The 12,932-nt window shown below is 48.2% G+C and overlaps 1 protein-coding gene across 3 annotated transcripts in view; it reads right to left on the bottom strand.

Annotated features, from left to right (window-relative positions):
- MAP6D1 (MAP6 domain containing 1) overlaps positions 1–12,158 on the bottom strand; it is a 29,074-nt gene extending 16,916 nt beyond the window's left edge. For 2 of the 3 annotated variants that reach the window (XM_084639695.1, XM_084639696.1), the window contains exon 1: positions 11,568–12,158. In XM_084639695.1, the coding sequence (XP_084495821.1) occupies positions 11,568–12,085 (518 nt within the window). In that variant the 5' untranslated portion in view covers positions 12,086–12,158. Of the gene's footprint in view, positions 1–4,471; positions 4,555–11,567 lie in introns of those variants that run through there. The other variant, XM_084639697.1, reaches the window with a different exon arrangement.
- Positions 12,159–12,932: the final 774 nt, after the last annotated feature.

Raw genomic sequence — 12,932 nt, 5'->3', positions numbered from 1 at the left:
GCACAAGCGGGGCCAAATTAAGGTTTCATGGACTACCTTAATTTTGGCATTTCCTAACTTTTGAGTGTATGTCTTTGCAGCCTTAGTAATGTTCTTTTAACACGGGGGTTTTTTGTGTAATTTGCTAGGTTTTTAAAAAGGCAAACTGAAAAACAAATTTCATCATGTGGCAACATATTGATGATACTCAGTTCATCAGCAGGCTTGGAACCTTCATATCAACCGCACTTACCTCTGCTTCTGGGGCTAATAGAATAACTGATAGCAATAGTAGGTTATCTTCTATGTGGACCAGCATTAGAGGGGGTCAGACACTTTGCCACTGGGTTTCACAGATGTTGGCTTGGGTTCCTTTCCCAGGCAATGCCTGGGGATGGGAATGTGCTCTAGTAGGCACAGATTCTTCTGCCCATGCTCCCTAAGCTTCACCCCATCTCCTCCAATCTACCCCAGTCCTGTCTCTACCCCACCACGGGCTCCTTGTCCCAGTCCCTTTCTCCTCACCTAGCCAGTCCCAGGCTCCTTGTTCAGTAAGTTATAGTCTCAACCCTCCAGACTTCCCATCCTAGTCACTCTCAAGCTCCCCCCATCTCGTGCTCCCAATCTTGTTGCCTAGCTGTTCCCAGGTCCCTGCAGCCCAACTCCTGTCTCATCCCCAGTCTCTTTACCAAGCCAATCCAAGTTCCTTCCTCTGCTCCCTGATCTCTCTCTCTCTCTCTCTCTCTCTCGCTTGCTTACAATCACCTGTCCACATCCACAATCCCCATCTCCGTTCATTCCCGAGGCTCTCAACCAATCTCAGTGTTGACATTTCTCTCAGCACCTTGTCCCAGTTTCTTTGTCCAGATAATCCCAGATCTTCCCCTACATCCCAGTTCCTTGTCAGATCTGATTCCTAGCCCTTCTGCCCCACTGGTTCTCAGTCTTCTTGCGCTGCCAGTCCCAGTCTTCCCCTCCCCTGCTCCCAGATCTAGTCTGCTCAACCAGCCTGTCGGACTTAGCCGCCTGACTCCCAGTCCCAGTCTCCACCCCACCCGCCGTGCCAGCCTCCAATCCCAGTCTCTGCTCCCAGGCTCCTTGTCCCAATCTACTCCCCCAGTCCACCTTGCAACTACCTAGCTTTAGCTTCTCTCCTCTCTGCATGTAACTCTGACAGCTTCCTCCTCCACACTGCTATGATGTCAGCTGGGGGTTAATGACAGCATGGGGGATCAAGCTCCCTGCTCTCACTTCCAATTCCCAGTCCCACCCCAGCCTGGAGCAAACAGGAGCAACTATTGCAGTGAAAGTCTGTCTTTGCCCCTCCAGCCCTAGGCTGGAGCATGCTCAGTTACTCTATGGGGATAGTCTATGTGCAGTCTGATCACACCTAGGAGCTGTGAGAGGCTGAAGCATGTTCAGTGAGGACAGAATCTTCAGAGATTTCAGCTGCTAAACTCTAGCAATTCTCTTCTAAGCATGTGTGAACTTCAGTTTTTCAGAGGCTTACAATTTAGCCAAATGTGGGCAGATTTTCACAGGGTTGGCAAAAAGCACGTCCCTGACCAAAAAAAAAAAAAAGACCATCTCCCTGCCTAATTTCAAGTCCCTGTTCCAAAGCATTGGGGCATTAGCACTTTCCAAAGAAAAGGTTGCCAGAATGTTTGTAACATTGAAAAAACAATGTGTTTGCCCCTAGCCTCATTCTCAGAAATGGTGGAACCAGTTTGGCTAACACGTTAAAAAAAAAAATAAAATCAGAGGCAGAAACCCAGCATGGAAAATTTCAGCCCAAATGGTTAAACTCTGGCAAAGTGAAAACAGTGTCTTATAATGGGAGGTATCAGACAACCTTAATAATAGGTGGTGGTAGCAAACCCACCTATAATATGCTGGAATTCTGGATAGCATCTTAAACGCTGCCCTCTTCTGGATAGAATGCCAGTCCAGCTCCTGTAAGAAATATAATGGTGCCTTCTTGTAGCATAGTGCTGCAATCTTCAAAGAAATCTAACCCTAAGGAAGGGAGGTTGGCTAGAGAGAAAGGAGGAGCGATATAGGAGGTGGGGAGAAGGAGAGGTGAAGGGAGAGAAGGAAAAGGAATAGCAGAGAAAGACGATAGTGGGGGGAGCAGAAAAGTAGATGGTAACAGAGGAAGGATGGTCCAGTGATTGGGGCACTAGCCTAGCACTCAGGAGACCTGAGTTCAAGTTCCTGTGCAGTCACAGACATCCTTTGTGACCTTGGTTGTGTCACTTAGCCTCTCTTTGTCTCGGTTCCCATCTGTAAAATGGGGATAATAGCACTTCCCTATCTATTCCATATAGGTTCTTATACTGCACTCATAGCTGTACTATCTGAGCATTTTCACAGGGGTATTGTGAGCCAGTCAGATACTATGGTAGTTGGAGCCATGTAAGTAAGTTATCTAGATAGCTAGAAGAGGAGAAGCAGCAGAGAAAGGGAAGGATTACCTTTATCATAACAGCATCATCCCATAGGTTACCAGGTAGTTTCCTTGAAATCACTGTTGGATGCACAAAGAAGGTGTGGTTCAGCATGTGAATTTAGCTGCTGGGAAGCTACATTACCTTTCTCAGTGGATTATGTGGAAGGACTCTGTGGATAGGTGACCCTGGCCGTTTGGTTTCTGTAATGGTTCTTTTATCCCCCTTGGCTAATCCAGCCCATAGTTTTGGGCGTAGAGTGGGGAGAAGGGATCTGTTCCTCCCAACAGCATGCAACAGGATCCAGTTCTCCAACCTTTCCACGCTGCAGACCATTTCATAACAAAAAGAGCCTCTTGTGGCCATCTGCCCTCCCACCACCTTGCTGTGATCTGAAATCCTGTGCACCTAGACTGCTGGGAAGGTTTTCCAGATCACAGTCTGAGAACCTTTGCAACAGAGCACCTGAAAGCTTGCATCTTTAATAGCATGAAAGTGAGGGCTTCAGTATTAATGGCCCCATCCAGCAGAGGACTTAAGCAAGTAAAGGTAACTTTAAACATTGATTATAATGGGACTATTCATACGCTTACGTGTCTTGCTGGATCAGGCTGAAATCCACACCACCACCACCACCACCCCCGCTACATTAATGCTGCCTCTCAGGTATCTGTCTTGATCATGTGGTGTGTGTTTTTCCACTTAAAAGAAAATGTTCTATTTAACATGAAACAGCCCCCATAATTCACCTTGTTTACACAGTACTGCAGGAGCAGTATTCAAATGCAGGGGAATAGCATAGTCAGTAAAACAATATACTACCCTCATGCATCCATAGATACAGAGAACCCCTTCCTCTTCATTCTGTTCCATCCCATTTGCTGAAGAGCTTGTCACGTTGCTCTGTTCTGTGTGACCGTGCAGTGACAGAATACTCTAAATACTCCCACACAAGAAGGCAGAGGTTCAGATACCTGAGGAGCCTTTAACCCGGACATTCCTGATGTATGTGTGATTAGTGCATCAGGCTTAGCCTTTCATTACTCTACTTCTCTGCATATAATTTCTGTTTTCTCCCAAGATAAAAATTAAAAGGCAGTTCCTGCTCAGTGCTGGTCACTTTACACAGGCAACAGTACATGCTGATACTGGGATCCCACACAGCCCTGCCCTCTCATGCACAAGTCTTCTCTGTGATGCTAGTTTGTGGATAAGTACCAACTCAGGATGATGGAACATTTAGTTCCCATGATTTCTGTGGATTATTATTTGTCTTCCAGTATCACCAAGAGGTTCCATGTGCTCATTACTATACTTACATGGAGGCAATCCCTGTTCCAAAGATTTTATAATCTAAATAGATGAGATGAGGAACAGACACCGAGAGGCAAAATGACTTGCCCAAGGTCATACAGCAGGTTAACAGCAGAGCTGGGACTAGAACTCTGGTCTCCTGATTCCTAATCCAGCAGTTTATAAACTGGCCCACATGGCCCCCCCAAACTAGAGAGTTACTTCCAAACTAAAAAGATGAGGGGAGTCCAGTACCTGACTAATGTAATGTGTACATTGGGTAGAATCCTGAAACTCCAAATCATTCCTGCTGCTAACCTCTGTCATTGCAGGACACTGTGGAGCTAAACAATAAATTCACATTGTTTTAAATGCCTGTAAAATGCAATCAAAATGCCACATTACAAAATAACTGATGTGTGAAAGACTCCACTGTGTCAAATGTGGATTTAATGCCAGTGGGGGAAGGACTTTTACCATGACAATAAGGGCCCTCTTTAAACTGGAAGTCACCTCTGTGGAAAGAGTAGACCCCCGCCTGACTTTTATCTCTGTTAAAACTAATAGGATGTGGTAGCCACAAAGATCTTTTCAAAATTGGAGCATCTCCCACTCCTGCCTTTTTATATGAGGTTTATATTGATCTGGCTTGAAATACATGCTGGAAGTTCAATTTGATTTTGAGTTCATCTGGGACCTAATGCAGCTCCAACTGAAGTCAATGGAAAGACTCCCACAGAAGTCAGTCTGAGTTGGATTGGGCCTTTCCATTGATCATTGTTTCCATTGGTTGATTTGTTCTGCAAAATGGTAGGTCAGGATGACTTGCTTCATACTGTAAGGGAAAGAATACAGCCTGTGTTGGTATGGTGCTGAATTTCCTTCTGTACTCAGTAAGAGTCTGCTGTTAAAAATGTTGGGAGAGACATGGAAGCAGAATTTGCCGAGTGAAGTTCCTCAGGAGATAAAATAGTAGCATCAGCCTGGTGCACACAAACATACTATAGAATATTTCATCTTTACTGAAGGTTTATTGTCATGTATTTGAAAAAATGTATGAAAACTAATTTACAGTGAAAATTCCACAAGTCCCATTGAAATGTGAAGCCAAAGTTTCAGAATCTTCAAAAATAACTAAAATTTCAAAATTTACACTAATAAACCAGCCAGAAAATGCAGGGCACACTGAGTACAGGGAATAAGACAAGCTGAATCTGAACTCTTCTATATTATCTGTTCAAATCAACTTTTCTTTCCTGGGGAGGGCTTCTCTCTCAATACTGAGCAGGCCCAGCCAGCTGCCTCCAGCTTCTGAGAGCTGCCAGTCACTCTAATGGCAATATGGTTGCTGGCTACTGACTTTGTCTTGTTTCAGAGTAACAGCCGTGTTAGTCTGTATTCGCAAAAAGAAAAGGAGTACTTGTGGCACCTTAGAGACTAACCAATTTATTAGAGCATAAGCTTTCGTGAGCTACAGCTCACTTCATCAGATGCATATCGTGGAAACTGCAGCAGACTTTATATATACACAGAGAATATGAACCAATACCTCCTCCCACCCCACTGTCCTGCTGGTAATAGCTTATCTAAAGTGATCATCAGGTGGGCCATTTCCAGCACAAATCCAGGTTTTCTCACCCTCCACCCCCCCCCACAAATTCACTCTCCTGCTGGTGATAGCCCATCCAAAGTGACAACTCTTTACACAATGTGCATGACAATCAAGTTGGGCTATTTCCTGCACAAATCCAGGTTTTCTCACATCCCCCCCACCCCCATACACACACAAACTCACTCTCCTGCTGGTAATAGCTCATCCAAACTGGCCACTCTTCAAGTTTAAATCCAAGTTAAACCAGAACATCTGGGGGGGGGGGGTAGGAAAAAACAAGAGGAAACAGGCTACCTTGCATAATGACTTAGCCACTCCAAGTCTCTATTTAAGCCTAAATTAATAGTATCCAATTTGCAAATGAATTCCAATTCAGCAGTTTCTCGTTGGAGTCTGGATAGCGGTCGCTATCTTAAAACAAAAAAAACTTCAAATCCAGACTCCAGCGAGAAACTGCTGAATTGGAATTCATTTGCAAATTGGATACTATTAATTTAGGCTTAAATAGAGACTTGGAGTGGCTAAGTCATTATGCAAGGTAGCCTGTTTCCTCTTGTTTTTTCCTACCCCCCCCCCCAGATGTTCTGGTTTAACTTGGATTTAAACTTGAAGAGTGGTCAGTTTGGATGAGCTATTACCAGCAGGAGAGTGAGTTTGTGTGTGTATGGGGGTGGGGGGGATGTGAGAGAACCTGGATTTGTGCAGGAAATAGCCCAACTTGATTGTCATGCACATTGTGTAAAGAGTTGTCACTTTGGATGGGCTATCACCAGCAGGAGAGTGAATTTGTGTGGTGGGGTGGAGGGTGAGAAAACCTGGATTTGTGCTGGAAATGGCCCACCTGATGATCACTTTAGATAAGCTATTACCAGCAGGACAGTGGGGTGGGAGGAGGTATTGGTTCATATTCTCTGTGTATATATAAAGTCTGCTGCAGTTTCCACGATATGCATCTGATGAAGTGAGCTGTAGCTCATGAAAGCTCATGCTCTAATAAATTGGTTAGTCTCTAAGGTGCCACAAGTACTCCTTTTCTTTTTGACTGTGTCTTGTTCACTTTACAGAGCTATCTGTGCTCGCCTTGTGAAATCTGTTTCAGTTTGACCTGGTTTGGTACAGAGTTGAGCTACAGCATCTATGATGGGGATGATTCTAAACAGTGTTCACTGTGGGATGGGGGGGAGAAGAGGAGAAAGAAGAGACCTATGGAAAGGGACCCTATTCTTTGAGTGGAGGAGAAGTGGGAGTATTCCTGTCTGAGATCCCCAGCCCCTGAATGAAAGAGAAGAATTCTGCTCAGAGATCCCCATCTTCAAAGCTGGGGAGGAGAGAGAGGCCCTGGCCAGCAGCTCATCCTTCAGATATGAGATGAGACAAACCCCATCCTGAGCCTGGGAAGAAAGTCCTGTTCTACCCATTCCCCTGGGCAAGCAGGAAAGAGAATCCCCTCCTTGTGCGGTCTCAGTGGCTCTCCTTTGATCCCTCCCACACAGGCCTGTACTCTCCCCTGGCTCGTCCAATCCTTGGCTCTTCCCATCATTTCCTCTCTTCTATGGGTGGCCTAGTGATCCTCAGTTCCCCCTCACTCCCATTGTCTATGTTTGGGCAGAAAGTACTCACCTTTTCTGAACTCTTTGGGGGAAGATAAGGTCCAGTGCCATCTAATCCACAAGTTCAGTCTTCATCAAGTGACCGGGTCACCAATCTGCTTCCCCATTCAGCAGAAACAAGGAATTTGTTCTGACTCAGCCCACTGTCGCTACGGCAGAGCCATTCATACTTCATCACGATTTGAGGACTTCAATAGCTCAGACATAGGTGAAAGGTTTTTTGCAGGAGTGTGTGGGTGAAATTCTGTGGCCTGCGTTGTGCAGGAGGTCAGACTAGATGATCATAATGGTCCCTTCTGACCTTAGTATCTGTGAATCTATGAAATACTAGTGTAGTCGGCTTCCTGTAGCCTCAAGGAAACCTGGGCTGAACTGCTAGGCAGGCTTCCCTGAGCATAACCTACAAAAGGCAATGAAGTAAGAGCAGCCAGCAGGAGGGTGGATCCACTATAGCAGGATAGAGGAGCAAGTGAGGGATGTGTGTCTGCTGCCATGAAACTATGAACTAGCCTGACCGTATCGTCCACCCTAAAAGAAGAAAATGCAGGAGACCACCTGACCATCTTGGAGGTCATGAGTAGGGAATGAGGCTTGCCAGCCATGCCCTGAAGACAATAGAGGGGAAGGGGTTAAAAGGCCACCAAGGTGCCTTCAAAAGACTATAAAAAGTATGTGGTGGAGGAGGCTGGAGAGTCATGGTCGTGAAAACAACCTAGCATTAGGGGATGGGCAGTACTGCAGAGGGGTTCCTCTATTCCAGGGTTGGCTAAACTGAGGCTCACGAGCCATGTGCGGCTCTTATACAGTTAACGTGAGGCTTGCAAGCCCTCCCCCTGCCGCCCCATTCTCCACCTACCAGACTGGGAGGGGGCTGCTCAGGACCTCTGCCTTGCAGTGCGGTGGTGGGGTAGGAGCTTGTGTCCAGCGGGGAAGGGGGTCTCGGGGTTTCATCTCTGCGCGGTGCACATGCTGGGGCTCAGGGCTTCAACAGGAGTGGGGCTGAAGCCCCTAACCCGAGCTCCCGGCAGGTGTGCACTGCCCCAGTCAGAGTATAACAACCAGACTAGAACATTAGTCATTAACCCATCCAAGCTAACAAAGCCCAATCCTGTGAGCTTTAAAAACCAGACATTCACAAACTCATAAACTTTCTGCTGTCAAGCAACCATTCACTCTCTCTCTTACTGTCATTTACTGTGACTCCTATAATTTATCTTTGAAAGCACGTAGCTATCTTTAATTTTATCTGAATGTCTTATACCTAGTAACTTTAAAATGTGATAAATTGTTGCACAATGACAATTGGAGAAGATAGGGACAATTATTTTAGCAAGATGGAGGCTGAGCAGTGTTTGCCCTGAGTATAATGGTAAACTAATGTGCTGGCTAGTGCATGGGTAGGTTCAGTGATGAGCTGCCAAAATCTTAACAACCGGTTCCTTCCTCACCCCACGAGGGGGTTGTGGCCAACCCCCGCCCCCCGGGGACTCCTGCCCCATCTAACCCCCTGCGTTCCTTGACGACACCCCCCGCCCCCGGAACCCTGCCCCATCCACCCCTCTCCCCTGTCCCCTGACTGCCCCCAGAACTGGGCAGGAGGGTTTCGTGGGCCACCATAGTGGGTGTCAGCCCCGCCCCTAAGAGCCAGAGGGACCTGCCAGGGGGCAAGGTGGGGAGTCCTGGCGTTGCTTACCTAGGGCAGCTTCCAGGAAGCATCCGGCAGGTCCCTCCACCCGCCTAGGGGCGGGGGCCTGTAGTTAGGGGGGAGCAGCCGCTCCTCCTCACTGATCACATCAAAAGTGGTGCCTTAGGCGCCGACTCCATGGGTGCTCTGGCGCTGGAGCACCCATGGGGAAAATTTGGTGGGTGCAGAGCACCCATCGATAGCTCTGTGCCCGGCCCCAGCTCACCTCACCTCCGCTCCGCCTCCTCCCCTGAACACGCTGTCCTGCTCTGCTTCTCCGCCCCCCCCCCCCACGAATCAGCTGTTCGCATGGGAAGCCTGGGAGAGCTGAGAAGCAGGTGGCAGCTTCGGGCTCAGGCCCAGGGAGGCGGAGGTGAGCTGGGGCAGGGAGCAGTTCCCCTGCGCCCCCTCTGTCCCCCCGGGTTACCTGCTGCGGCGCGGGCGGCCCTCCTCCCTCCACCCCACCCCAGCTCAACTCCACTCCGCCTCCACCTCCCTGGGCCTGAGCGTGAAGCCACCGCTTGCTTCTCAGCCCTCCCAGGCTTCCCACACGAACAGCTGATTCATGGGAAGCCTGGGGAGGGGGTGGAGAAGCAGAGCAGGGCGGCACATTCAGGGGAGGAGGCGGAGGTGAGGTGAGCTGGGGCTGGGAGCTGCCAGTGCATGCTCTGCACCCATCAAATTTTCCCCGTGGGTGCTCCAGCCCCAGAGCACCCATGGAGTCAGCACCTAAGGCGCCACTTTTGGCCAGTTGCTAAATTTAGAAGCCCTTTTAGAACCGGTTGTCCCTCTAGCGAACCGGTGCGAACCAGCTCCAGCTCACCACTGGGTAGGTCTGTTTGTACCATTTGATCTCTAGTGGATAACCCTAGAACTGCTTAAACATTTCATAGGTCCTCACACTGATGCAACTACTCCAGAAAAGGCTGTGGCTTTGGGGCAGTGTGCTCTATCTCTGCAGCTGTCATGAACCTAGACATGGATTTCTTACAATATTGCTGGTTTGGTTTGCAGGTTGGTCTATCCCCCTTGCTCCCTGACTACCTACTTAGTCTTAAAATGTACAAGCTTTTCTGCATTTGGAGGATGTTATTTGAGGGTCCTGCACAAGAATTAAGCAGTCAGATGGAAGGATGGTGTGAAAGGTACAAACGCACTGACAACTGGAAACACAAATCTGTGATTGTAATGAGTGCTTACTATGCCCTTGGTTTTGGGGTCAGATAGAATAACCAGAAAGATATTTAAAAAACAGAAATTGAAGATGGATGAGTTTCTAATTGGTCAACCTTGCCTACGTCATTTTATACTGTTTGCTGGTCTAAGGCACTTTTTGTTCTGTTTCAAATTGCCTTTGTCTATTAACAGTTGTCATTTTGCAGGGCCTTTTTCTATATTATGTGCTAGGCTTTTTGCTGTTTTTAATAAGCAAGAAAAGATACATGATCAAGGTCAACTGCTGCACAGTTGTTTTTAAAGACTTTTTTTTTATATCCACATCTATATTGTGACAGCTCTCCAGGGTATGGAGTGATAAGGTAACCAATATAAATGCACATGGTGGACTATAATCACGCCAAGGGATTCAAATATTTTTGTCTTAAAAGCATTTAATGGCATATTTACCTAGTCAGTTGTAAAAGAAAGCAATATGTCTGGTGGGTAAATAACACATAATGAAAAATGCATAAATACCTGTTACCCAGTTATAATAAGATTAATTGCTCTATCAATATACCTAAAAGGCATGTTTAAAAACTGCCATACCTGTGATTATTAGAGGCCATGAAACAGTTCTTCAGCAGCCATTCTAGTGAACTTGGCACATTATTTAATAACTACATTATTTTTAAAGGCTCATATACTCCAGGGATAGACATGGAGGGAGAACTCCAGAGACCAGAACTCCAAAGTAGCCAGTCTCCTCTCTTGTTCCAGTAAATAAATGTTTATAACAATGCAGGAAAGACAAAAGGAAAATAAAACAAAATAAATCAATAATTTAAAATCATGTAAATCTAGGTGGTTTGTGACATAATTTTAAATAATCGTGAACTTTCCTGGCATTAACAGCTTAAATATCACCTTGTGTGACCTTTTAGACATATGCCAATTACATTCATGTTTCACAAATGTTTTGGGGATACATCCTGTGGTCCCCAAATTCACAGTAAATGCAGTGCCCCAGGGGTTGAACATTCCAACAGTTGTCTTAATCCTAATGTAGTTCAGTGTAACCATTTTGTTGATGTGTACCTATGGGTCCTGGTTATGCTCACTGTCCTATTGTATTTTACAGTACAGCACTTATGGTATTGCAACTGTAGTTGGCATTATGAGTTCTGCAGCTGTTTATACTAGTGCTTTCTTTACTCCTGTTGTTCTTTGGCAAAATCAAATACATACAGTGACTTGACTTGCAGTTATGGCTGATAGTACTACACATATTGTACTGCCTCAGGACAGTGCACATTAGCACTGCAAAATAAATACAGGGCTGGCCAGGGGTGCTGGAACAATTTTTATAGTAGGGGTGCTGAGAGCCATTGAACCAAACTATAAACCCTGTATAGGATGGAAACCACCGCAAGCCAGGGGGTGCTGCTGCACCCCCAGTTCCAGCACTGATGGGGCTGGCATAACCTGGAAGAAGGTGATGGGAGATGACTAAAAAAAACCTGAGATTTTTCAGGGCCCCATTTCCAAGAGCAACTAGAGGTTCCGGGTGCCCGATCTGAGCCACCTTGTCAGGGTCATCATCCCTTTCTGAACAGCATCTCTTAGGGGTTTCAAGCCGGTAACCCAAATCCCGGCCAGGTTTGGAAACTCCCGCCCCCGTGTTTCCCTGCCAGCTGTTCTGCAGCCCCCTTGCCCGGGGTGGGGGGGGGGAGATGTATGGGGCTGGGGGGAGCCCCCGGAGCACTGGCCCCGCCCCAGTTTACCTGTAGGAGGTGGTGTTGGCAGCGCCCTGCGGGAAGCCGCCCAGCCGGCTGCTGGCCTCCGGCCGCGGGTCCCTGTCCCCGGCGGGCAGGACGTACACGGACCTGGCCGGGGCGGGGGGCCCGTCTCTCCTGCCCTCGCCGGCCCAGGGGCAGGCGTCTCGCGGCTGCAGGGGCCAGGCTCGGAAGTCCTGCCGGTACTGGGTCTCGGCGGCGAAGGGCTGGCTGCCGGGGGGCGCCGCCGGGCCCCGCTTGTGGCTCCCCCCCTTCCACGACCGCTTGCCGGCCAGGCTGTCCTGCGAGGGGGGGGGCCCGGCCGGCGGCTCTCCGCCGCCTGCCCGGGGGCGGCCCTCCGCCGCCGCGCCCCGCCGGGGGCCGCCCCGCGCCGGGCTCGGCGCCTCCTCGGGCTCCTCGATGTCGGAGTAGCTGTGGATGGTGAGCGGCACCGAGAGGTCGGACTTGTCCAGCTGGCTCCAGAAGCGGGCCAGGCAGCACACGCGGCTGATGCAGGGCCACGCCATGGAGCGGGCTGGGCGGCGGCGGCGGCGGGCAGGGCTCGCCCGCTGCGGTGCGCTCCCAGCCGGCCGGGGAGACGCGGACCCCGGCGGGTACTGTCAGCGCCGCCCCTTCCCGCCCCCGTGAGTGCCCCCACCCCCGGGCTGGGGATGACAGCCCGCACACGTGATCCCTGCCCGCCGCGGCTGCCAGCGAGCTCGGCAAAGCGCCCCCCCCCCCTCCATCCAGGGCCGGATTAAGACATTTAGAGGCCCTAAGCACTGAAAAGATTATGGTGACCCCCCCATATGTAATTCCAAATAAAAACAATACTATCCCGTAAAACAAAATTTTATTTTTCGAAACAACAAAACCATTTACATGTATGCTGAAATTAAAATAGCTTCTTTCTAGCTTTTGCGATTGCAAAATTCTGGATAAATTCATGGAAGCTGACTCGAAGAAGCATGTCCATTTCCGTACACAATAGGGAAAGTGAATCAAGTCTGTCCTGACACCTTGTTCTCTGAGGGTTTTTTTCAGCTGAGAAAAAGAGCATTCTGCGGAGCAGTTAGTAATCATCAATGTTAGAAAAATAGGTAGTGCGAGCTCTACATTTGGAAATACACATTGTATTCCGTCTTTCAATATTGTGTCATGAAGATCAATGTGACTGAATTTCATTTGTCCTATTTCATTAAACTTTGCGTGCATATAACAGTGGAACTGCCGTACTTCTCCACAGAGGTTCATGTTCCAGTCAACAGGGTATGAGTCAACTAGCTTTTGGGAACCTTGTGAATATTGTTCGTCAGATAAGTCCATGTCGTTTAGAAAAGAAAATCTACTTAATATTTCTTTGTACACTTCACC

This window comes from Lepidochelys olivacea, assembly GCF_965140295.1.
Source record: "Lepidochelys olivacea isolate rLepOli2 genome assembly, chromosome: 9".
Lineage (NCBI taxonomy): Eukaryota > Metazoa > Chordata > Testudines > Cheloniidae > Lepidochelys > Lepidochelys olivacea.
Note: the sequence above shows the minus strand (reverse complement) of the source record. Positions and strands in the feature narration are given on the sequence as shown.